At 36.7% G+C, this 27,694-nt stretch overlaps 1 protein-coding gene across 4 annotated transcripts in view; it reads right to left on the bottom strand.

Moving 5' to 3' along the window:
• The window catches only part of CFAP69 (cilia and flagella associated protein 69), a 50,603-nt gene extending 25,543 nt beyond the window's left edge, over positions 1-25,060 (bottom strand). The window contains exons 1-10 of one of the 4 annotated variants that reach the window (XM_045793310.2): positions 24,725-25,060; positions 14,794-14,853; positions 13,180-13,245; positions 10,682-10,791; positions 8,306-8,382; positions 5,726-5,824; positions 4,842-4,991; positions 4,560-4,737; positions 2,668-2,791; positions 81-129 (exon numbers count right to left, since the gene is read on the bottom strand). In XM_045793310.2, the coding sequence (XP_045649266.2) occupies positions 81-129; positions 2,668-2,791; positions 4,560-4,737; positions 4,842-4,991; positions 5,726-5,824; positions 8,306-8,382; positions 10,682-10,791; positions 13,180-13,245; positions 14,794-14,853; positions 24,725-24,844 (1,033 nt within the window). In that variant the 5' untranslated portion in view covers positions 24,845-25,060. Of the gene's footprint in view, positions 1-80; positions 130-2,667; positions 2,792-4,559; positions 4,738-4,841; positions 4,992-5,725; positions 5,825-8,305; positions 8,383-10,681; positions 10,792-13,179; positions 13,246-14,793; positions 14,854-23,550; positions 24,675-24,724 lie in introns of those variants that run through there. The other 3 variants (XM_045793308.2, XM_045793309.2, XM_087861099.1) reach the window with 3 other exon arrangements.
• Positions 25,061-27,694: the final 2,634 nt, after the last annotated feature.

Below are 27,694 nucleotides of genomic sequence, written 5' to 3' on the forward strand. Positions count from 1 at the left end.
GAAAAAAAGAAAGTAAAAGCTAAAATAATATATAAGACTCATCAAGATTTATTATAGGTTGAAAGTTTTATGGTTTTTACCTTCATTAAAGGTTGCAAATAGTATCAAATCCTTGGTAAAGCCACATTCCTAATATAAATACACAGAAGGATGATTTAATTAGGTGGAAATTACAGATGCCTATATTTACCTAATATTTAATTATCTTTATCAGATTCCCCTTGTCATTCATTTGAATTCATGAAGTACTAATAATAGAAAGGGATGAAAGCAAGAAATGTATAGCCAGATAAACTTGTAATTTATTTAATATAAATTTAACTTCTGTTGGTTCTAAGAAATATTTTTACATTATTCTATGAATATTTTATAAAATGCTGTTTAAAATTTGGTAATTATCCAAATGTATTAAGACTACAAATTACTTATATAATTCATTATCTATAACTTTAAATGACAAAATAAGGGTGAAAGAGTTATTTTCGACAGCTTCTCTTCCTAAAAAACCCCTTCCCACCTCGACCCAAACCACTCTCATTAAGTGAAAGGTTTTGTCAAGAGATAACATAACAGTTCCTACTTAATGTGAAAAGCCCTGAAGAATAACCAGAATCGCAAACATTCTAGCATGAGAGAACCCATTCCTGCCAGAGACATCCTAGTTGGACTTTGTAATTAGGGGAGGTTTACAGCAGCAAACCCCCTAGGCTTTTGAGCTCTCAGTGTTACAGTGCTACTGCTTTAGGATCCATACAGCTTCTTTAAATATGGAGATGTTATTTGACTCATAAAAATTCACCTGAATGTTTGCAAGGATGCTAATGAGAAAATATTAACTAAGCAGGGGGCTTCCAAAGAAACATATGGGTTAACCCACACTTTGCAGCCTTGACTAGAAAGCTAGGTAGAATTATTGCTCCCATTTACATATTATAAGTTCTGTGATCGTTCTTTGTTGGGATCATTTGATAACCACTGATATGGGGTTGAGGGCTTCATTCCCAAATTTCCTTTCAATACAACTTAATAAGTTTGTGGCTATGTGAATATCTTTGCCAAAGATCTCTACTCCAGGATTTCAATCATTCAGTGATTTTTACATTATAAGATGTGGGGAGACTCAGCTTCTGGGATGGCAGAGTAGCTCCTATAAGAAACCTTCTACAGCTAACAATTACAAACTCTGAACAAAATATAAAAAGTTACTGGAGGGGAGTCAGAACTTTGAAGAAAGAGATGATACTGCATGAGTTTCCCTTTTTTAAACAATGGCTTTTAGACTGAGGCCAGGCCCTAGTCCACACCTTGTGTGGATGCTACAACTCAGGGTAAAGCTGTTATCTCCATGGTTTGAACACTCAGAGGGCAGAGGTAATCTCAGGGCAACTATTGCTACTGGAAAGTGAAGGGAGAAATCCCATAAAGGAGAGAGCCACAGAAAAGGAACTTCAACTTCTGTGTATAAACTCTCAAATCTCTGGCTAATGCCTGAATCATAATACAGCAGGGAATACTCAAGCATCCTAGGTAAGGTTAAAAGAAATGAACTGAGATTTGACCTGTCATTCACCATAGGGATGAGTAGCCAAACTAAATGCCTATTAATACAAAAGAATCAATACTTTGCAGAGGAGTACACCAGAATCCATGGTAAAGATGCTCATAATAAACAGGAAGACAGGAACTCTCAGTAAAGAAATAGGAACTATAAAAAGGAAACAAAAATCCGAAAACTAAAAAAGATAACATCTGAAATAAAAATGCACTGGATCGGATTAAAACAGAATGAAGATAACAGGGGAAAAAAGTCAGTGAATTTAGATATATAGACCAATACAATTATTCAATCTAAAGAATAGAGAGAAAAATGATCGACAAAAGTGAACAGAGCCTCACGACAAACATACATGTAATCTGCATTACAGAAGAGGAGAAAGAGAATGGGGCTGATAAAATACTTGAAGAATAATGACCAGAAATGATCCAAATTTAGTCAATTTACATACTCAGGAAGCTCTATGAATGACTCTCAAGCAGTATAAATACAAAGAAAATCCCATCTTGGCACATAATAGTAAAACTGCTGAAAACCAAAGGTAAAATGAAAATCTTGAAAAACACCCAGAAAGCAAAGTGTTACATTGTCCATAGGGAAACAACTTGAAATAGCAAATACTTCTGATCAGAAACACTGGAGGCCAGGAGACAGTGGAATGATATCTTCAAAGTGCTAAAAGATAAAAATGTTCAACTTAGAATTCTATATTTTATGAACACAGACCTCAATTAAACTGAATTAAAGATATTTTCAGATAAATGAAATTAAGAGAATTTGTTGCCAGCAGCCAGCAGCTCTGCATCGTAAGAAATGGGAAAGGAAATTCTTTAGGTGAAAGAGAAATAATGCCAGATATAAACTCATATCATCAGCAAGGAAAGAAATGCATCATAAATGGTAAATATGGAAGGAAATTATAAAATATGAAGAGAAGCTCAAGTTTCCAAAAGGTTGCAAAGAACTGGCAGAACTACTGGTGACCACAATGACATTACAACATAATTTGCTATCACAACAAAGTTCATAAATATTACAACATTGTTTAGGACTCCTTCCCTCATACCAACTACTTCCACCATTGAAATTAATGCAATTTGACTCATACTTACAATCATTGGTGCTCCAGGATTTTGAGCTATAATTGTAGTGATTACTAATATATCGTTTCTAAGCTGACGATCGTAATGACTAAAACCTCTCATAAACAGGGTTTTAAATACTTCCTTCAAAGCCCTAGAAAGTAAAATCAGATCTTTAAAACTGTATTTCCATGCAAATGCTACTGAAGTGTCTATCAACAAAATCCCCCTTTTTATATTATACTATTCATTTCAAAGTATTTCTGATCTTTTCTACATTTCCAAATCTGCATCTACATTGGATTCAAAGCTGTATCAGATAAGAATCCATCAATCCAAATCTATACCTATGGGCAAAATGACTGCTCTAAAATAAAGATTCATTCATATCATTTTCCTTTTTAAACTACTTAAACCTTTTTAAACTACTTTTCTTTGTTCTTAAGATTAAAAAGTCCTACCTCCTTACCAACGCTGATCGAGCCTTTCATATTATGGTCCTTGCTAACACTGCTAGCTTCATTTCTCACTATTTTATTTTCTCCTCTCAATATATTGAGTATCTTCCAGTTTTTTTTATTTAGCTAAGTTCTAATTTCACTTCTGTTCCCCTGTCTAGGTTGCTCTCTGAATGTAAAACTCTTCTGTGTTGCCAGTTTGTACTTATCATTCAGATACCAAATTAGGGTTCATCAGAAAGTATTTATTAACTCTCCAAGTCTGGGTCAGGTTCCACAGGCATTTGTTTTGGTTTGGGCGTTTGTCGCTTTGCTTCCTAGCACTCACTTGCCCTTCTTCTTTTTTTTTTAAGATTTTATTTTTTTAAGTAATCTCTACACCCAGTGTGGGGCTTTAACTCACAACCCCGAGATCAAGAGTCACATGCTCTACCAACTGAGCCAGCCAAGCACCCCTTACTTGCCCTTCTTATGATAATAGTATCCTTATTTTTATTTAGGCATTTACTCTTTTGGTCTTGCAAAGGTGCCTTCAGCTTCCTTTTAGCCAGAGCATTTCTCTGTCACTAGTAATTCATTCTGGAATGGCATATGGCCAACCCAGACCACTCAGGACCAACAGGGACTCAATTCAAAGAATTTTCTTTGGCCTTTCAGAAGAGCAAGTCTTCTCTTCTGCTTGATTTGGGGTTGTGATTATGTGAACCTAAGCTTCTTATGTCTCACCATGTGGAGCTTTAGAATAAAGCCAACACCATGGAAAACTGTATAGGGATGATGAAGACCCACGTCCTGTTATTTGCCGAGCACATGAAACCAGTTTTATCCTTGACCTTGTTTATATAAGCCCATAAGTATCCTCTGTGGTTTAAATCAGTTGGGTTGGGTGTGCTGAATCACTCTCTTCTAGAGAACATGTAGCACCTGTCATATCTCTTTCATAGCATTTAGTTGCCTGTTTACTTGTCCATCTCCCAACATAATGCAAATTCCATGAAAGCAGAGATCATGTCTGCATTGTCTTCATTTGTATTTCTATGGCCTAGTACTGAAGTTGGCACAGAGCAGACAATAATTATTTGATGAATAAATGAATAAGTAACTTAAAGGCTCACTTATATTTTATTGCTAATGCTTACTGCAATATCCAGAAGACAGTAAGTATTTAAAAATAGGTTTATTGAATTAATAAATGAAGTACTGCTTTTAAATGTCTAATTTATTTTATACTTATTCAAAGACATAATTAATTTTGTTAACAAGCTACTTTAAAAGCTCTCCAATAGAAAAAAAAATGGCTTGCTATTGCACAGATGCATTTATACCACAACATAAAAATGATGTCCTGAAACATAGTCATTACATGACTCAAAAGCCTAATTGAACACAAATTCAAACAAAGATGTTAGTTATGGTACTATCATTTTAAGGTTAAAAAACATTCCTATCTAACCCCTTACTTACAGCAAACATTCCAAGTTACTAAGCTGTTGTATGATTTCTTCTTTCGGAGATTTTTCCAATAAATTCCAAAGTATTTCTGATGAACGAAACAGAAGCTGTCCAGAGGGATCTGGGTCATTGAGGTGAGCGCAGATTCCACTGGCTGCTTGTGCTTTCATCATTAAAGTGCAATTAACTTCTGAAAATAAATTTAAAAATTATTTATGTTGTACAGTCTTTACACCATTGGATAGAAACAAAAATCACTGAGAATGAAGTATTTAAATTTAATAATATACAAACCAGAAGTTGAGAGATGTTGCAGAGCTTTAAGTACCCAAAGTTTCTCAACAAGTTGATTTTCAAGTAAGGCCAATGACTGGACCATTGTTTTTGCCAATCCTCCAACCTCAGCCATCTTAATCTTGTATGATGAACTTGCTTGCTGGTAACCTAACAACAATTAGTTAATAAATATGTACAGTTATCTCACATAGTAATCTATGTTCAGACAATGGAATGAGTAATATTATTAAACAACAGCAATAACAACTTTAAAAAAAAGTGTATGGCATTTTTAAATGGTACAGCACAGGGATAGGCACAATTTTTCTATAAAAGGCCAGGTAATGAGTCAATTTTAAAATTTATTATTATATAATATTTAGTAATATATTATATTTATTAATAATTATTATTATATATTCTTAATATATATTAAATCATCAAATTTAATATAGAGGAGTCATCATAAACATTTTCCAAGAAGAGTGACTCATCAAGACCCCTAACTCAAGAGCGTTAACTGACTTAATGGAGACACCTATTGATTCTGGAAGCCTGAGAAGACAGGTGCACCTGACGACAATCCTCATTAAAAATCACTGGCCCCAAGCAAAGACAAGCCTCACTCTTCTTTCCTTTCTGAGTCTTCTGGACGCTCTGTCCATATCTACACTCTCTCTATGTCTTCAGTAAATTCTGCTGTCACTTCCACTTGGCTTGTGTTTGATTCCTATCCTGCACAGAGCCAAGGACCCTTTTGGTTGGTCCTGTGGGAACCCCTCTGGGTCCTCGGACCTAGCCAGCTTGCATCAATCCCACTGTGTCTTTCCAAGTTCAAAGAGAATGAGAAAATATTATTTTACAGACATAAGTTATTACTAAAAGACCAATGAAAACTTCACCTGTAATATGCTTCTTTGGTGGTTCTGCATGATAAAAGTCAACAATACACTTACAAATTTGTATCCTCAATTCAGAATTTGGTATTTTCATTAATTCACCTGTCAGAAAGAGAAATGAATGCTATTTAATAACACTGTCATGTTTAGTTGCAAGTTTAAATGTGTTAACAATACTATTAAAAATATCCTCACTAGAAGTTCATACTGGACCATGTAATTCTCTACATGCACACATGCATATCTGAAATATCTTGGATCTATCCCTACAACATTTGGCCCCTCAATCAACTCAGCTTCTCCTTCCCAGGAAGAAAAGAATGGTGGTTAGTAACATAAATGCCAGAACCAGACTGTTTAATTTTAAATACTGGCTCTGCCACTTACTACCTATGTAAACTTGTGTCTTACTATAAAATGTATAACAATAGTTACTACTTTAAAAATTGCTGTGGGAATTAATATGAAAAAAAGCTGAGAATAGTGTCTGGCATATAGTAAGTTACTATTGTTATTCTGGCAAGATATGGGTTAGCATTTTTCTCTTTACCTAGAGAATCAGTAATTTGTTGCCTCTAATAATGCATACTTTGCTTAGAGAAGTTCCAAGTGAGCTCTGCTTTTCAATTTGCTGACAGACTGGAAAACAGCGAGTTTCTAGGCAATCTTTGCCCTACATATAATAGTTTCATGTTCAAGTTATCTTGGTGGAGATGAAGGATTGGAAGGTTCCTTTTCAGGCATATCTAAATCACTTCTGAACTGGCTTCAGCCTATACTTCAAACTGGATTATTCTTGCTCTGATGAATTACAAGTTATGATCCCTAAGAGAATCTGAAAATGATCTGTGTGATTCTGGAAATGTCCCATGTCCTCTGCATGCCTGGGACAACTGGAGTTGGGAGAATCAGCTTCAGGGTTGAACCAGATGTGGGTGGATTCTGTGAGGGAAACATAACGAAGTGTTCCTGAAACTCCTGTTTTGCATTAGGACTTGCATAATGTTCACCTCTGGAAATGATCAGTGAGTGGGGATGCAAATGGACAAAAGGAGGAAGCACACAGGAAAACCTCACCCCTGTTTTAGGAGAATCTATCTGCAAAAGATACCACTAAAAAAAGAAGACTGTTTCAACATGATTCCCTTAATTTTTTTTTTTCGAACACTTCCTTTGATGTTGAAAATCACTATGTTTTGGAAAAATTTAGTCAACAGGAACAACTAAAGTTTTCCAACAAAACAAATGTTCAAGTTTATGGGAAGTTCTAAGGTTTCTCATCTCTACACTTTTAATTTGTGTAAGTTTAGATCATTTCTCAGTTTCCTGTTTTATAATCTCAGGACGTAGTACCAACTTTTTCCCTCATACATTTCCAAAATCCTACTCTTGAATCAGAAATAGCAATCACTTAAGGAGAAAAAGTAATATGATTTACTACTACATAGTACAAACTGGAAGTTATTAGTAAAAATGAGCAGCTTTTGTTCAACCCTTTATAATCTATACAATTATTTTAGTTTAAATTCATGTTTCCAGCAATTAAAAAACAAGGGACAGAACAGTAGCACTTGCAGTCAATAATCAGTGAAGGGAGCTCATTTTAAGCTAAGAGTTCATACTTACTTCAAGTGTTCTAAGGCAGGCAAGCAGTTATTCAGCAAAGAGCAGACTGACACAGTAAAAAGAGCCATATATTTATCATACAAATGCCTACCGACACTCTTAGAGACAACATTTAAAAATAATAAGGGCAGCAGAGGCATTTTAATGTAATCAACCAAACCTACATCTTTTATCTGTTAATATTATCATGTCCTCTTTAGGGTTGGCTTCCCCATGTAAATTTTGATGCTAGAGATTCACAGAATTAAAGTTTCCAGTTAGTTTCCAGCCCACTTGTTCCTTGCGGTCATCTTATCTAACTCCCTATGATTATTCAAATTTCCTTGACACCTTTATCCACTCTAGGCCATAATAATTTCTCACAGAATATCTACTATTCAAGACTATGAAACTTATTTAGATATAAAAGGATTAATGTCTCACCATTTTATGATTTTATTTAAAATTTTAGATTTTTGGATGAATAATTTGGATCTCAGTGATTCTAGCAATTAATTAGATTCTAGGCATTATTAGAGTTTAATGTTGAAAACATTTTTGTGATTATTGAGAGGTACATACACTTCTCATTTATTAAAAAGTTAAATATTTCAACAAACTAAATAACATCAAAACAAATAAGCATCTGCCTGTCCTTCAATTAAGGAACACAGAATCTTGTTGGTATTAAAACGCCTCAGTGGAAAGCAATACAAAAATTATCATCAAGCACACTATGATTAATTTCCAACCAGAAACAAGAAAAGAACCTACATTTGGAGGGGTACTCTAAAACTCAGTGACTGAAACATTTCTTTCTTGTCAGTAGGGCCTGTCGTATGCTACACCCCTCTATCTTGAAGAAATCTTTTTTTTTTTTTTTTTTTTTTTTTTTTTTAATTAATAATGATTTTTTATTATATTATGTTAGTCACCATACAGTACATCCCCGGTTTTCTTGAAGAAATCTTAACTTACCCAGAAGTGCGATTGAATTAGCAGTATCTTCCGCATATGTTATTTCATCTGATACTTTCTTTTTCAAAAATGGCAAGCTTCAGTAAGAATGAAGAATGCAGGAGTTATGTTTAATGAAGTCCTTAATTGAACCATCATTTGCAAAGTAGGGGAAAATCCTTTCTAAAGAATAAAATGAGGATAATATCCTATTCTGTAGCCCTGGGAGAATTGGCAACTACCAAAAAATTTTGTGTTTCTAACTAACTGATCAAATAGAAGACAGAATAGGTTTATGAAAATGAGGAGAGATGAACATAAAAGGCAAGAGTTAAGAAAGCCATCTTGCAACACTGTATAAGTAAAAAAGTTAAGCATTTATATTAATTCTATAAAAATGTTAATAACAAATATTAATATTAGAATTATATTTCACAGCATTATAATCAAAGTTACTTAAAAATAATTTATATAAAAATCATAAAAGACAGGGCATTCAAACTTAGATCATTAGTCTAAATGTCAAAGGAGAAATAAAAGTTATTTCTTAAATACAAAATATGAACTATTTTGGTATTTCATGAGTTCAAAATTTGAACCTCCTGTGCTTTATAAAAATATAATATATCCTCTCTATAGGACTTTTAATTCATGTTTTTCAAGAAAAAATTTCATGATATTTCAAGGGCAAGCTATGAAGAAAAGGACAATTTTATAAATGTCACAGAGGTTCATTTTTTAGTGTTCCTTAGAATTTTTCATTTGAAACCAATAACTTATTACTTGTTATCCAGCTCATTGTTGGATCTCTAAAGTGAAGAAACTCTAAAATTACTTCTTCTTGTCCTCAAACTTTTTCCTTTTATACCAAAGGAAACAATCTAAAAGATAAAGCACTAGAAGAGTTTCCCCCTCGAAACCTTATGAAAATAATATGCATTATACTTCTGATGTAGTGAGAAAACATACTACATAGAAGCCAAAACAGAAAGGCTAGGTTTTATTTTTTATTTTCAATGTTTTTATCCTCCAAAAATATCTTGAGAAGGGGATCAAGGGGGGTGAGGTGTGGAGAAATACAGGATGAAAGCAGAAATTAGGAAAGGAGAAAAAAAATTAATAATGTGAATAATTATGAAATATGAGGGAAAGTAAAGAGTGCAATTCAAAAGTCTGTCACTTTATGTAAGGAAACATTCAATCAGAGCTTTCACAGAAAAAGTTCTTGGTGGAGCTCTTTACTGGCATTGCTTAAAGTAATGCATATAGACCTGGTTTTCTAGTACTTGCAGAGCCTTGAAATTTTGAATGATAACAATATAATCTCACATCAATATAATAATAATTTCCAATAGTACATAAAAGTTCCTTGAAAGCACCAGAGCAATAATTTATTTCTTTATTTTTCATAGTCTATATTAAAAATTAAGGCATGGTAAAGGCATTCAATAAATTATTTTTGATTTTGTTCAGATATCAAAAAAATTAAGTGTATATAGTTATAAAATTTTTAAATATTATTGCTACTGAGTCTAAAAGTAAGAGTTAAAACTACCATGTGTACATAGTCCTAGTAATATTTTTGTATACTAAAAGAAATATGCTATTTAAAAAGTTAAATTGGTAGAAAGATTTAGAAGGTTAAATTAATGGAAAGGTTTATTCCTACTTTAAGAAATCTCCTCTACTATGTTACATTGAAAGCTAAAAATTGATATTTTAATGTATATCTGGATTAGCTACTATGTGGCAGCAAAGAAGCTGAAGATATTACTAATTCCCCCAAATGTTTGGAGAAACAATAATATGGAGGATAGGATATATTAATTTTATAATGCTGACCTCTAATTTATATTTAAAAATTAAATTAATGTAATTTACATTTATATTAAAAAGTTTAAAATTAATTTTATAATGCTGACCTCTAATTTACATAAAACATATATACCAGAAATGATTGGTGACATTTTATTCTTCATTCAAATTTTAAAAATCAATAAAAATTGACTCAGAACTTAATATATATCTTGGAGAGTCAAATTTTCTAAAGAGAGAAAAAAAAAACTAGACTGAAACTATTTAGCAGTGTTCATAAATTTTCTCAAAAATTCTAAAAAAAATCACAATTTCTTGCTTTCACGTCACATTTATTGTTCACTTGAGAACAACTTATTATGACAAAACATTTTAATATACTTACAGTTTAATCTCTTATGGCTAGCTATCTCAGACTACAAAATTGACTACATTTGAAATATCAACTGGAATCAAGTGATGAAGTGAAGTTTTCTGAGTTATCACTTTGCTATACCATACTGCATATCTTTGTTATACCAAATAAAACATAATAAAATACTGCATGCTAATGTAAAATAAAGTTAAAGAAAAACAACTTACCCACATAATTTTAGGATATTAAATGCAGATTCTATAAAGTGGGGCTGGTTTTCAATTTTTTCTGCACACAGATTCAAAATTTTAAATATTTGTGCTAAATCCCTTAGGGGCTTTAGTATTTTTAGTTAAGAAATAAAATTAAGATTAATATTTTATTAGCATATTCTTTATAGATGTCAGTCAAGAAAGTCTATAGAATTCCATCTATTTTTTTAAATGTGGTTGACAATGTTTTAATTGTACTAATTTTGAACTCTAAATAGGAAAACTTAGAACCATATTTTTTTCAGGAACATTATTTAATTTTTGTCTCAGTAAACTCTTATTCAAAATATTGTTTTCTCTTCTCACCATATCTTTAGAGTTTGATTACTATTATACCGTGGATTCAGTTGATCAATAACTATTGGCAATAATAACACATTGAAAACGGTTAATGACTCACCTTTATCCTTCATCTTTCCCCCACTCACATGCAAAACATACACTGGTTCAGAATAAACAACCCAAACCACCTTACTTTTCTTTATTTTATTAACGTTATTCAGATGCATTTTCTTGCTTTTAAGGTATAAGTTGAAATTTTATTTCATTTAAAACTAGTATAAAAAGCAAATTTTACCTCTTCTAAATCTTGAAGTAACAGCAAACTTTTATCTATTTAAAAAACCCAACTGGTACAAAACAAATTTCACAGGTTTTCTTTTACAGCCAAGGAAACATGATACTTATGGACATACTTCTGTGGTTAAATCCTATCACTTCTAGTCTCTTTCTAGGAACTTCTTAGGAAAAGATGGGAAAGCTAGCTATATTGGAAGTACAAATCTCTATTAACTACCTACAGAAGTGACCACGATACATCTCTAACTTATTTTTGCTTTATGTTTTTTCATATATAAAGCTAGCCTATGAAAGGCCTTCAGAAATAGAGCCATTTGGGGGCAACTGGGAGGCTCGGTTAACCAAGTCTAACTCTTCACCTCTATCTCAGTGTTGTGAGTTCAAGCCCCAGTGTGGAGCCTACTTAAAAAAAAAAAAAAAAAAGCCATTTGCCACCAACTCTCTAACGTGAAGAAGAAAAAAATGATGGAGATGTTGAGGTATCAGGGTCAGACAGGGAAAGAAATCACTTGCTAGTAGACTTTTTTGGCTGCCAGTAAATAATGCTCCATGTCCACAAGCCCTCAGATAACTGACGGACTCAACAAATCCATATAAAATGAGGCTAAAATAAGGCAAGAAAAGAATTAAAATGAAATTTTAAGGCACGTTTCCCTGAATGATAGCCTTAAGATGTTTCAAATACTGAAACAATCTAATAGAGACTTACATCTGTAGACAATTTTTGGAGGTTGTGGAGATCAACACTACTGAAGTGCTCTATGGACCACTGCTAGTTCTGAAATTCTCTGTTACCAGTCTGGGGTAAGACAACTACAGAAAGTGAGAGTTTCCCCTGACAACTGTATTGCCTTCTGTAATAGATAAGTTATATGCAAAGCTTATAACAATAACAACAACAACAACAATCCATAAACTGGTTCTTAAGCACAGTTTTGAGTTGCACTGGTTTCCATATATTCTGATCAGGTGGTATATACAGTGGGTATAACATATTTATATAATATTTTACTGGTTATAAAGCACTTGCCTATATGTCATCTCATCTAGTCTTCCTAACAACCTCATGGGGTGCTGTTATCCCCATTTTATGAGGATGAAGAAGAAATTTATCAATATTACAACTAATCAAGTAAATTGGTAGAAACAAGACTTTGACTTGGCCCTCCTAACTATATCCAGTGTCTCTCTGAGTCTATAAAAACTGCCATTATCTGCACAGGATTAAGTACATTAATCTGTTTCTTCAATTTTATATTCTGAAAAACAAAAAGTATAAATCTGCGAAAAATACAAAATGTTAGGTATTTTCTGTGGTAGACAGAATAATGGCCTGCCCAAAGATGTCCACATCCTAATTCCCAGAATTTGTGAATATATTACCTTACATGGCAAAGGGACATTTCAGTTGTGATTAAATTAAAAATCTTGAGATGGGAAAGTTATCCCAGATTATCCAGATAAGCCCACAGTAATCAGAGGGATCCTACCTGGGAAAGACAGAGGCAGGAGAGGATCAGAGAAGACGTGACCACAGAAGCAGGGATAAAAGTGGTACTACTTCAAGGAAGGAAGGGGCCATGAGCAAGGAATGCCAGCCTCCTTAGAAGCTGGGAAAAGCAAGGATGGGGATTATTCACCTCGAGAACTTTCAGAAGGAAGCAGTCGTGCCAACATCTTGACTTTAGCCCAGTGATGCTGATTTTGGACTTCTGACCACCAGAACCGTAAGACAAAAGCTTTAAGCTGTTTTGTGACACTAAGTTTGTGGCAATTCGTTATAGCAGCAAGAGGAAAATAATACATTTTCTAGTAAAAATTCTCTCATTTCAGGATAAATGAAACAAACATACATATATATATGTAAAGGATACAAGTCCATTCTGATAACATTGTACCAGTTTCTTGACAGATTTAAGTTGTTTTTCTTCCAAATCATCCTAAAACAAGTTATCTATTTTAGTTCTTTGTGCTATTAAATCTGTTGAGATTTTTAAAATTTTCTTTAATATAAAAAGAAAGTAGACATTAAAATTATCAAGTAATTCTTAAATTACTATAATGTAAGCATTATAAAGTGTTTCCTGAAACAGTGAAGGAAAAATAAACACACCATTTAAATTTGATTAGGAAACTGAGAATCAAAACTAAATTGATATAAAAGCAGCATTTGTTTCCAGAAATAATATTAAGAATACTTGAATTTACCGAGCAGTTTTCTATGCCATGCACAATATATGCACTATAGATACATGTTATTTCATTAATTTTTAAAACAACCCTATTAGGAAGTACCATAACTATCTCTCTTTTCCAGAATAGGAAACTCAAGCTGAAACCCTAATTTGTCCAAAATCCCCCAGCTAATAAGTGGTGGTGTTAGGAGTCAAATTTGGCAATCTGACTGCAGAAATTATATTTTTAACCTCTAAATTATTTCCAGCATACTGGCACAAACATCTTCAGCCAATTAAAACAAAACAGAACTCAATACAGTAATGTGTTTGTTTACATAACTGAATCACTCTGTCCTTTTAAAGTCCTTAGATCCTTCATGAGAAGCTGTGGCATTTTTATACATTTTTTTGGTCTACCCCTATTTAACAACTAGTAGGAGCTCTATGCGGTTTTCTTTCTTTTCTTTTTTTTAAAATGCAGATATATTCAAAATTAAAAATAACTTTCACAACAAACACAGCCAGCAAGAGATACATTATTTTTATTGTGCTTTTTCTCTGTTAAAATGTAGAAACTAAAAAATGTTAAAACAATACCTAATTTTTGTGCCTACTAATCACTAGACATTGTTTGGTTTTGATGGGCTCTACCATGATCAACCCATTTTCCACATATTAAAAGTATGCAACCTTCATCCTGTAGTAATTTTATACTTTGTGTTGGCTTTTAGGTACTGTGTTGATTCTTGGGTAATATCAGGAGAGTGTGGTGTATAAGCAAGCATTAAATGCATTTATTATCTTTTCTCCCAATGCCTCTCCACTTGGAACCTTATATCTGAAATAATTTCATCTCCATTCCATTCTGTATAAGATTCTTCTCGAAATAGATTACTTAGGAGTATGTATGAGTATGTATGTATGTGTAAATAGATATCCAGATTTCATATCAGAAAATTTTTAGTACATCATGATACACTTTTTCTACCCTTGCTCCCCACATCCTACTTTGTAACAAGCAATTAATAAAGGCTAGAAGAGTCTTCCTCTACTCTTATGATTCTCTTTTATATCCACCATTGATTTGTCCATCCCACAAAACCAAATCTAATCTCCTCCAGCCTCCCTACCAGGTTAAATACATTCATACTAACTTATTTAAACAGTCCTTGAATATAAGACACTTACTATTTGAAATGTTTTCAACAAAAAGAAAGAAATGAGACTTATTTGGGGGGGAACACTTGTTATGGTTCAGGGAAATCATAGTTTATGAGTGATACAGTAGAGAAATTTTCTCTCAAAGCTTACTTTATCAGTCTCTTCAAGGAGGTTGATGACACGATTTAGGTCCATGGTCTTGAAAGCACCCTAAAAAAACACACAACTCTTAGAATTCTGTCATGAGAATCAAGAAATCACATCAAACACATTATTTTTATATGATATTGCTTGGCAACTTAAAAATATCTTATGACAAAAAGATAGTGAGGGGAAGGGGATGATGGAGGGATGGGCAAAATGGATGAAGGGAAGTGAGAGATCATAGGGATGAAGGTACAGACAGCATAGGAAATATGGTCAACGGCATGTAATAGTGTCTGGTAACATATGGGAGCTACATTTGTGGTGAGCACAGCATAACAATAGATTTGTGGAATGACTATGTTGTACATCTGAAACTAACGTAAAATTACGTGCCAACTATACGTCAATTTAAAAAAAGGGGAGAATGAAAAGCTTATAAGAGTTAAAAAAAATCCTCTTGAATTCTAGTATTATCTTATAATCTTACTGTCTTTAAATTTTATTAGTCCTGAAAGGCCCAAGAAAGCATCTGGAATAAAGTACTTCCATGCTTTGGAAAGTGAAATGATGTGGTACACGGATATTACACATCCCAAGCATGCAAATTACATCAAATTTGCCTATGCAGATATACATAAGACTTGCTTCTAAACTACAGGTAGGAGATCACCTTCCTGAACAAGGTATCCCCTCTCTCATAGTTACCAGCATGCTTACAGTCATCCACATTAGAAAACAGAATGTCCAGGTGCCTGGGTGGCTCAGTCAGTTAAGCTTTGCTTTTGACTCAGACTCAGGTAAACAGGGAATCTGTTACTCCCTCCCTCCCTACCCCCTAAGCTCCCCCCACCGGCTTGAGGTGCACCCTCTCTCTCAAATAAATAAATAAAATCTTCAAAAAAAGAAAACAGAATGTCCAAGGTCAATAGATTTTATATCTTAAATATTTCTTGAGGCCATACCATCTTACTGATTTATTCAGTTCTCATCTCTCACTCAGTTGGGAAGGTTCCCTGCTGTTCTCCCCGCCTCTACTCTTGTACCCTTCAACATGGTCTTCTACTCTACAGTCTTGATAACAAAATTCAAATCTGAACATAACCCATCTAAACCATTCAATGACTCTCCATTAATGCCCCTCACCCCTCCTCTATTTTCATTTGTTGTGATAATCCTATTCCTCTCCTTGGTTAACCCCCACATGTGCTTCAAAACTCAGCTCAAGTGTTGCCTCCCCAAGGGATAAAAAAGGATAGAACAAATGTCCTTCCTTTGTACTCTCAAAGCACCCTAAAAGCATATCCATTACAGTTCCCATCATAGTTCTAATATGATTTACATGTTTATCCCCCCGCACACACACACACACCCTGCCCAAAGCTCACTTAAAGACAAAGACTTATTCTCTGGCATCCTCAGCATCAAAACCTGGCCCTGGCATATAAAGTTATTTGTAGGTAAGTGGAGAAGGAAATGGAAGGTGCTATCAAATTTAAGTACTTACACAAAAATATTTTGTATACTATTTTCTTTTTTTGTTTACATGTATAAATACATGTATTTATATAGTTTTTTCCTTTTTTGTTTACATGTGTAATACATAATTTCACTTAGTGTTAACACCATTGTATTTTCTGATTTTTTAAATCTATAATACATACCTTTCCATATTTCTACATAGATATTATTTCAGTGACTCTTAAATCTAGAATTTCCTTTCCTTTCACAATTACGAACTCATATTCTGATCTCAGGCAATGTCTTTCAAAAACAATTTTCAGCTAGGTATTCTAATTTTAAGTCTGTAGAATAAGTAACTGTGTGAGTTTATTTACGAAAAATGATTTTTACTTAAAAAGTTAACAATCAAAAAGGATTTGCTAAATACTGATTTATACCTGGTATTATGGTTATCCTTAAACACTGTTACATTTTACTGTTAACTTGTTTAAAAAAACTTGTTTACTGTTATCAAAAAATTTGATGAACAGAATTTTGCCTTCTAAGATTTGGGGACTTAACAGTGCCATCTGCCACTATCTTGTCTTCTTTTTTCCCCTTGTATTCTCTGAGAAATATATATAGTGAGTTTTTATTTTCAGATTTTCTGCAAAATTGGCTTTGAGGGCTGGAAAGCATATTGAAATGAAAAGTCAATGCAAAAAAAATTTTTTAAAGATTTTATTTATTTATTGAGAGAGAGAGTGTGTGTGTGAGAGAGAGAGAGAGAGCATGAGCAGGGGGAAGGGCAGAGGGAGAAGCAGACTCCCCACTGAGCAGGGAGCCCAATGTGGGGCTCGATCCTGGGACTCTGGGATCATGACTCAAGTCGAAGGCAGACACCTAACCAACTGAGCCCCCAAATTTTCTAATACCTGCACGTATTATCCGAATTGTTCTCTCCAAATGAGCAGGTATAACTTTTATTAAGAAACAGAGAAAAGGAAAGGTTAAAGCATAGATTCCTCTTAGATTTCTGTTGGATTATTACTTCATGCTACTCTGTGTTTTACTTGCTTGGCATATATTATATTTTTAAGATTTCTCCTTCCCTCCCTCATTTAGCCTTTTTCTCCTTCCACAAATATTTATAAGCAGCTACTATGTTTCAGAAACTGTGCTAGGTATGGGGACCAATATTGCTCACCTCAAGTAGCTATCAGTCTGGCATGGAATACAAGTAATACAGATAACATGCTACAAAATGCTCCACGAATGCTGAAAAGTGTACTCAGGAAGCACACAGACTGGAGACACAGAAAGGCACTGGACAGCTTTTGGAAGAAGTAATCTGCAGGCAGAGGTGAGACGGAGTAGGATTTGTGAGATGAACTGAAGGTTTGAGAGATGGAGATGGGGGAGTAGCATGTGTGAGGGCCTGGAGGCAAGAGAAAATAAGGCATTGAGAGGATGGAGAGGAGCTCACTAAGTTGGAGAAGACACTGCAGGGAATAGTAGCTACAGATGATGCTAATTAGGTAAGGAGAGGTCAGACGGATGTGGGAAACAAAGGCAAAAGAAAACTTAAATTTCCTTACTACTTACAGCCCATTCACAAGTCCTTGAATCAGGCAGAGTAACATTCCTTTAGGGACTCAGCTGCCTCAATGTCAATACTTTGCTAAGGGCAAAAGGCAATCTTAGCCCTTCCTCCAGGATTCTGTAAGTCTACTTTTTAACATATAAAAATTCTTTTGGAAACTTCCTTTCTCTCACACCCTCTCCCCTGCAAGATACATGTTGGCAATTATCCTCCAAGCATATGACCCACTGATAAACATCTGAAGAGTCTCATGACTGAGTTTTTACTAAACAGTAATAAATGACCTTTTCCTAACAAGAGCTAGCCCCCTGAGGATCCTGGAAACCTTGTTTCCAAAAATACCTGGGAGGCTTACACTATCCCTAACCCCCTCCCAACTTGAAAGTCTGTAATGGGCCACTCCTCATGACCCCAGAGCAGCTCTTTCTGTCTGGTCCCCCTGCTGTAATAAAACCCTTTTAGCTCCAAAGACGTCTCAAGAATTCTTTCTTGGCCGTTGGCTTTACCCTAACATCTTTCCTACATCAAAATCATGAATAACAATAATGATCATAACATGATGGTGATGTCTATTTCCAGGTACAGTTGTAAGCACTTTACATGTGTTTACTAATTGCATTCTATGAGGTAGGTACTATTTTCAACTCCATTTTACAGAAGGCCTTGTATGTTATGCCAAGGATCTTCAGAGACTGTTGAATGGTTTGAGAGACTGTATATAAACAGACTATCTATGGCAACAGAACTCTTACCTACAATATTTGCAGCAAACAAACTGGGGAGCAATTTGCTCAGGAAAGTCAGGATTTGGCCAATGACTACCAGATTCCCTATTTTTTGCCCGTCGTATGCTATGTAGGAACAACCAGAAAAAGCCAAATATGTTTCCCAAATCAATCACATAGAATGCCGTTTGTAGTTAGCCCAACTCCAACTTCCCCATGGCAACGACCTTCAACCAGAGCATATTAGAAGCATTCCTCTTTTTCACTACAAAGCTTCCCTGCCTGCCTTGGAGTCTCTGCCAGATTAAGTAATGCTAGCTGACTGTCTTTCTATAGTAAGCTCTGAATATTAAATAGTCTCTGCTTATTTTCATGAAGGTGGTCTTTGTTTATTTCCACAGGCTTTAACCAGAGAGGTGTAACAATAAAAAAAAATTTAGTTAGCTGAGTATAGACTGAACTGGAAAGGTCTAGGATGAACTGGAAAGGAGGTGGGAGACATCTGTAAAAGGCCTTGACTAAGGTACTGGCAACTGGATAGACAAAAGGGAATGGAATGAAAAACATCATGGAAGTAGAATCAGTGGGACCTAAGGAGTGATTTGATTTGTTGGGAGAGAGAAGAAAAGGTGATGATGACTCCTGGGCTTGAGGAATTATAGAAGTAGTGACACCCTTTGCTGAGACAGGAAAGGCTGGAGGAAGAGACTTGTGTTGAGGCTGGAGAGAAGTTAAACTGGGGGGCAGAGATCTCCAAATCAGAGGCTTAAAGTAATAATTGGAAGAGTTTGGGTAAATGAGAACACACGACAGAGTGAATCAAAAGAGGACATACGGAGGAAAGTATCAAAATAATTGCTGCTAACATTATATATATATATATAAGATATTTATGGAGAATTGTAAAAACATTTAACAAAACCTTTTAAGATCAAAAGTTTAATAAGTTGTTTTGAAGAAAATTAGACCTTCACTTACAGTTATAGGATGAACATATTTTCCCATTTTACCAAGAGACATGTCAAAAGGGAGAAATACTCCTCATTTGATACATAGTTACAGGGAAAAGAATTAATATTTACTGTGGTCCTTTTATATGTCTGGCACTTTACATTTCTTTCTTTCTCTCTCTCTCCCTTTCTTTCCTCCTTTCTCCCTTTCTTTCCTTCTTTCTTTCCTTCTTTCTTTCTTTCTTTCTTTCTTTCTTTCTTTCTTTCTGTAGGCTCCATGCTCAACGTGGAGCTTGAACTCATGACCCTGAGATCAAGAGTTGCATCCTCTACCAATGCAGCCAGCCAGGTGCCACCTCCCTTTTTAAAAAAAACTTTATATCTTAATTAGTCCTCAACTTTACCATATAAACTTAATATTATTATCCTGTTGATGAAACTGGGGCCTTACTTGTTAAGGTCACAAAGCTAGTAACTGGGCTAGCAGGTCTGTCTCATGCAGGAGTGCTGGTTCTTTGCACCCTACTTCTCTGCCTTACTTCTCAGCTGAACACAGAGGTTATTTCTAGCAATTATTCCAAAACTAGAGTAGGCAATTTTAATGATACAGTCCATGGCAGTATTACAGACAATGGTAGGATAGGACATCAACTAGAAGATTGTGGAGGTTTTTAGAGGAAGAGCAAATTTGGGCAAGGAAGCTCAGCTATGATACCTATACAAGTCAAGTAATCACAGTTTATTGATTCTACAAAGATTTTTTGAGTGCCTACACCGTGTCAGACATTGTTCTAGATGCTAAAGATATGGTATTGAATAAAACATACAAAATCTCCTGCTTTCATATAGAATCAATATATTTTGTTTTGTACAGTGAAGAAAACCCCCAAGAAAACAAAAAGACAACCCACTGAATGGGAAAAGATATTTGCAAATTATACATCAGATAAGGGGTTAATATCCAAAATATATAAAGAACTTATATAACTCAACACCAAAAAACCCCCCAAAACAATCCAATTAAAAAGTGTGCAGAGGACCTAAGTTGATATTTAGGAAAAGGAATCCTCGTACACTGTTGGTGGAATGTAAATTGGTACAGCCACTATGGAAAACAGTATGGAGGTTCCTGAAAAAGTTAAAAAGTAGAACTATCATATGATCCAATAATACCACCCCTGGGTATTTACCCAAAAGAAAACAAAAACACTAATTCTAAAAGATATACGCGCCCCTATGCTTATTGCAGCATTGTTTACAATAGCCAAGATATGGAAGCAACCAAAGTGTTCAATGATAGATGAATGGGTAAGGAAGATGAAGTATATACAAACAATGGGACATTACACAGCCATGAAAAAGGATGAGATTGTGCCATTTGTGACAACATGGATGGACCTAGAGGGTTTTAAGCTAAGTGAAATAAATCAAACTGAGAAAGACAAATACCATATGATTTCACTCATATGTGGAATCTAACAAGAAACAAATGAATACACAAAAAGCAGAAACAGACCTATAAATACAGAGAACAAACTGATGGTTGCCAGAGGGGAGAGCGTGGTGGGGCTGGGCAAAATGGGCAGGAGGTACAGGCTTCCAGTTGTGGAATGCATAAATCACAGGGATGAAAGGTACAGCATAGAGAATATAGTCAATGATATTGTAATAGCATTGCATGGTAACGGATGGTAGCTATGCTTATGGTGAGCACAGCATCGTGTACAAACCTGTGAAATCACTGTGTTGTACAGTTGGACCTGCTAGCCCAGTTACTAGTTTTGTGATCTTAACAAGTAAGGCCCCAGTTTCAGCAACAGGATAATAATACTAAGTTTATATGGTAAAGTTGAGGACTAATTAGGATATAAAGTTTAAAAAAAATTTCTACTCTGAGCTCAGAGTCATGGGGGAGAAGCACACATAAGCATTAAGATCAATTTCCTACACTTAAGGAACCCATATTCTAGGGGCAGAGACAAAATTTAGACAAATGAAACAGCTGTCAACATAACACAAGTGATAACTGGGAAGAAATGGTGTGACTCAGACCTAGGACTATACTCATTTATGAGAGGATCTGTGATGGTGAAGATAAATGGGATGTGTTTCCTATTGGGAGAGTACTTTATGCTGGAGAGGCAGGATCTGGAGGTAGGGTAAGGTTTAAATGTAGAAGAAAGGAGAGGGCATTCATTCAGTAAATATTTAATATCACCTCTTGAATATCAGGTATTGTGGTGGGTGTTACTGGGGAATCCTTGGAGATTATGGGGGACGCTACAGGAAAAAACAACAAGCAAGAATTCTGCCCTTATGGTACTAAGCAGAGCATCCAGTACAGATCAGTTCAGATTATGCATTGGGAAACCCTGAAAACACAACAGAGTTGACCTGAAGCACTTTAGGGATGGCAGAAGCCTTGGATATCATCTGTTCAGTGGTCCTGAGGCTAAAAACCACTTGAGAGAGCTTTTTAAAAAGTCCCAGACTCCACACTGGGGATTATGATTCAGTAGATGTGTTAGGGCCCAGCTATGTACAATTCTTTTGAACTCCTCAGACGACTGTGGTGGTCACCCAGGTTTGGGCAACACTCCTCTAACACAGGCTTGTTTTATAGAAAAGGGAACAAAGCCTAGAGAATTAAGTGATTTGGTCAGTGTAATTATATTTGGTAAGGTAAGCAATAAGAAGCTACTGTGGAACCCTAAAGAGGGATGGGGCTCAGAGGGAAGAAAGAGGACAATAAAGTGGTATTGTCTGGGAAGAGAGGGAGAGGTGCTGAATAGGATGTGACATTAATCCAAGACTGACTGAAACCTTGTGGTGACAGGAAAATAGATCAAGTAGTTCTTTTAAACTCCACTTGGTGTCCCTTGTCTTTTACCACAGAGTCTGGCCTGGGGGCGGGGGGGTTGGAATTTTGTTTTATTATTGGTCTTATTTTGTTTTATAATGTGAATCCATATGAAACTACCTCGTACAGGTTTCCAGGTGTTAACTGTGAAATTCTGTAGCACTATTCATACCCTCCTGCAGCTATAATACACTAAGCATTACTACTTAGAGTGGGAAATGCGGTCCTTTAACCAGTAGCAATGGCATCATCATCTGGAAACCTGTTAGAAAGACAGAATCGGGGCTCCTCCCTAGCCCTACAGAATCATAATCTGCATTTTAATAAGATCCCCAGGCATTCCAAATGCACATTAAAGTTTGAGAAGCACTGCTCTAAAGGGCTCCCAATTCTTTAGAATGAGAGCAACATTAAAATGAATAGAAAATAGATAAACAATTCGTGATTTCAAGCATAGGATGGAGCTGGCTTAATAAACTGAGGTAGATTCTCCAAAGACACTTGTAGCTACCAGGATATACTGTCTCTCAAGCGTTCCAAGAGTTCCAAGAGTCTATCCTCTACTGTCTGAGGCAAAAGTCTAAAAGGTTATCATTTTAATAATGGCAAAGACTGCTAGACCCCACTCTGAGTAAAGAAACTGAGTAACTCTGTTAACAACTTCTCAGGGCCTTAGGGTCCTCATTTGTAAAAATAACCACAAACAAAACCTAAAAAAGCTGAATGATCATTTCTCCCAGCTCTAAATAAATTTTAATTTATTTCATTTATTTTGAGAGAAACTGCCTTCTTCTTCTCCAATAATTTAAAAAATGTTAATGCTTCTATAAGTAGTTATTAACAAGCTAGGAACTCTAATAGAAATTGATTTCTTCCTGGAAGACAATCCAAGTCTCTGTGAGGAGGGGTAATAATGAAAGAAGAAGAAAAAAGAAAGGGAAGGGAGAAAATACACACACATACACAAATCTACTTGTTTTGCTTTACGATATGTTGTAGGTTATTTTGGCAACGGCCTATTAAAAGTATTTCCCATTTTTTCTTTTTAACCCAAACTAGCCTACCTCATATAACCGTGCCACCACCCCCGCCCTCCCGCCCTCGCCCCACCCCCACCCCGCCAACTTTTTTTTACACCGAGTGAAGGAATAAGGAGAGCCATCAGATACCAAATTCACATACTTCTCAGTTGTGCTGTCCCTGGGAGAATGGCGGTAGAGTTGAGACCCCCTGCAGCCTTGCGAGCGGAGAGCCGCAGTTCCTGAGTCTTCCCACCGGATTGGAATACTTCCACAAAACTGATTAGGTAAATTCCCCTAGCACGCGCTCCTCTTCATCAAAAGCGCTGTTTCTCTGCAGGTTACTGCAGTGTAAATGTCAGGCAGTACTCAGCTCAACCTTACTCCCAAAGAAGAGGTCCCCAGTCAACTGGCCACTCCCAAGGAACTCTCCCAGGATCCAGGATGTGGACGTAGGAGACAGGGTTCCTGACGCAGCTTGAGACTAGCAAAACCTCAACAGGAATTCCCACAGTGACCCCACGCCAACAAGTGTGAGGAGGCAGGGCAGGATTCCTCCATAGTATTCACATTTTAAGGATTGACCAGTACTCTCCAGGGAGGAGCACTGGAACCCTAGTATGTTAACGACTTGGAGTTTCTAAACACCTCCGCCACCAGTGGAGATCCAGCCGAGGGTTCCGAAGTTAAAGACCTTAACAGACCAACTTGGAAGAATTAATCTTGTATTCATAATAAAAGTAAACTCAAAACCAAATACAAATACAGTAAAACACATAGATTCTGCTCTTTCTCGATTCTTTCCGACTCCATAACCAGCTTCCAATTTCATATGAAAACGAGGCTAATTTCTAATTTTAACAGCGTTTTGCTCCCCTCTGGGTGCAGGTTTTAAAGTAGCAAATTTAAACACGAGAGAATTTACCCCTATATCAAGAACATTAGTTGATAACAGGTATCTACATATAAGCCCAGTGCAAACAAAATGGTCTTCAAATCCATTTTTCCACTAAAAACGTTTCCTTGCCTCCCAGGCCCTTCCTGGTCACACTTTCCGAAGAAGAGCGGCAAAACCTCGCTTACTCTGTTTAGACAGACGCTCCGGGAGAAGCTCGCGCCACAAGTCCCCAGACAGGTTGGTTGACGACAGCCAACCGCTCCCTCAGGCGGCGCAGTTCTCGAAGGCATCAGCTCAACGCTTGGTACCTCAGTCCCGCGGGCTCATATAGTTTCCACTCCTGCTCCCATTTCCACTCTTGCTGCCCCGAGGCCTCGTCCCCGCCCCCCAGATCTCCACCTCCCCTCCACGCTTCCCAAAGCACAGACACCGCCCATACCTGCGCTTCCTCGTCTTCCGTCACCACCCCGACCACCGGGATGTGGCGAGGGCTGCTGGACCTGAGCGTGCCGCCGCGTTCCTGGACCTCTGCGGTCGCCGCGGCCTCCGCTACCGACATGGCTGCAGCGGCGGAGGGAGGGATGGGTAGGAGGGTCCTTCTGTCCTACACTGTTCCCTTTAGCTGCAGGACCCAAAGAGGCCCCGCCACCGAAAAGGGAAAGCCGCCTGAGAGCCGCTAGAGTCGCAAAAAGCCCCGGGGGTCCGGCAGTGGCCCCGGCCACCGCGATGCTACCCCATCACCCTGCAGCAGCCCACCGGCGGACTTTGGCTCCAGCCGGCTGGCTGGTTGTTAACAAGCCAGTGCGTTGCTAGGGGCGGGGCCGGGGCTGCAGAAATGCCGGCTCTTACGGAAGCCCGGGGAGCCAAACTTCCCCAAACTCTAATATGTGTCTCCTCGCTCGCAGAAGTTGGGTTTGCTCGCGCGCGGGAAGGAGGAGGCAGTAGAAGACCTCGGTACGTAACAGTGGAGTGTTACCTTGGCGTTAGTGTCTCAGTCTTGCTAGTTTGCGCTGGGCCTTCTTAAATCAGTAATGAGTGGGTGGAGAGAGGAGAGGTGGATGTCGGACCCGAGAGTGGTGGATGATGGATACATAGTGTTAGAAGCGGAGCAGTTTATCTCATCGCAGAGAAGCGACCAGTGACACCGACATTCCCTGTCTTCTACCTCTTTTGTACTTTAGTGGTTCTACCAGACAGTTAAATAACAAACAAAGCATTGTACACAGTGTTATAGGCTTTTGAGTCAAATCTTGGACTCCAGAGCAATTAACCCCTGGACGCCCCACTTTTCCCATCTTTTCTCAACAGTTTTTCATTTTTCTCACCAATAGGATTGCTGTGAGAGGATCGAATGAGATGGTGGTTTTGTAAAGTGGTGCTTGGCACATAATAAGCACCTAGATAAATGGTCAGGATTATCATTATCTTTATTTACTGTGTTATCATCTATACGTTGTATCCTGAGTAATGACACAAGAGGGTCAAGACTTTAATGGAAAGCTGCGCATGATAATGATCAGTATAACTTAATCATCCCAAAAACCGTGGCTATGAAAACTTCTCTTAAAATCCTTTAAACCTTTCAGTCTTTTTTTAGCCTTCAGAAACTTGACGTGAGTTTATATATTGTCTATAAAGTTTATGGCCTTAAAAATTATACATAACAAACTTTGTGAAAATAAATTTCACTTCACCTCCCAGCATTTCTCTCCTCATTTGTAGAATGAGCTGGTTGACCAGTGATTTCTAAGGTTGCTTAACTGGTTCAAACATTTGACATTTGACTGAATGACATTTCTAGCGATACAAATAAAAGGAAACAGAAAAGCTAGATTGGGCATGGCAGCACTTGATGTAAATCATAGCCAAAGAAACCAAGCTTTTTTGAAAGAGAAATGAGCATTTCTAGTAACTATTTCCTCACTTATGTTCATTCTTCCACTTTCCTCAACCCAGGTTCCCTGAAACTGCCCTGAGGTCACCAACGCTTGTGGTCAAAGTCTGTAGTCACTTTTCTTTTTTTTTTTTTAAGATTTTATTTTATTTATTCAACAGAGATAGAGACAGCCAGTGAGAGAGGGAACACAGCAGGGGAGTGGGAGAGGAAGAAGCAGGCCCATAGCAGAAGAGCCTGATGTGGGGCTCGATCCCATAACGCCGGGATCACGCCCTGAGCCGAAGGCAGACGCTTAACCCCTGTGCCACCCAGGCGCCCCCTGTGGTCACTTTTCTGTTCTCATCTTGCTGTACTTATCTCTAGTATTTTACCCTGTTGACCACTCTCCCCTTGTAACTCCCTTCCCTCAACTTCAGCATTCTTTTTTTACTTTTATCTTTACAGCTACTCATTGGTATTTTTAGAGCTCCTCTCAGACCTTACACCTAGAGGTGGGTTCAGTAGGTCTAAGGTTGCTGTTACTCCAGGAGAGTGTAAAAGGTGTGTCAAGTGTATTAGCATCAGCTAAATTGCTGTTGCACATTCCGAGTATACCACATCAATAGGAGACTGAAATCACTTGAATAAACACAATGGAATTCTGTGAGAATGGCACCCAAAACCAAGATGGTAGTGAAGAGCTGACAACTGGATGATTTGTTTATCCTTTGTGTGTTGAGCCTGGCATCTCAGGAGGAGGAAAGATGAAGAGGAGGGACTGTGGAGAAAATTTTTCCACTTAAATCAGAGCCTATCTGGGGGTTATCAACTGACTATTGTGTTTCAGCCCAATAGGCTGAATCTGAGAAGGGTCCATAAACCTCAGTGACTAGAAAGTCACACTCTCCTCATTGGACTTAATTGCAGACACTTTCCTGACATACAAACACAAGGATTTTTATTTTACTTCAATTGTTTACAAACCTATGTATTTATTCTGTCCTATATCCAGAGCACCAGTTTCCAATGCTTAATTAGCATAACTCCCATGAGCTTCCCCTTTCTAGCACTTAAAAACTCTTCTCCTTCTCAGTGAAATCATGAAATTCTTCGTAGAAATGGGTTCCCTTACCTGGGAAGTTAAAATTCCCAACTTTTTAATATTTTTTATTTTATTTTATTTTATTTTAATTTTTTTAGCTCTAGTGGTATTTGTTTTACTCTTTGACAGGTGAGAAGCAACCAGGATGAAAGTCCCAACACTACATATTCAAGCCATCTTGAATGAATTATTTGTTGTTTTACAAAACTACCAAGCTTCTTCCTGCCTTACCTTTGCGTATGTTGTATGTGGGACTGTCTACAGATGTCTACCTCCCTATGAAACTCAACTCCTGTGACTTTTGGGGGGAAACTTCTTTACATCCTTTGTTAGATGCCACTTTGTCATTCAGTTTTGTACTCGGCACATACTTAGTGGTATTTATTGACTCACCTGCCCACCCCCTTCCTACTAGAGACTTTTGAAAGCAA

This window comes from Ursus americanus, chromosome 3 (genome assembly GCF_024610735.1).
Source record: "Ursus americanus isolate L20-20 chromosome 3, mUrsAme1.1.p, whole genome shotgun sequence".
NCBI classification, from domain to species: Eukaryota; Metazoa; Chordata; class Mammalia; order Carnivora; family Ursidae; genus Ursus; species Ursus americanus.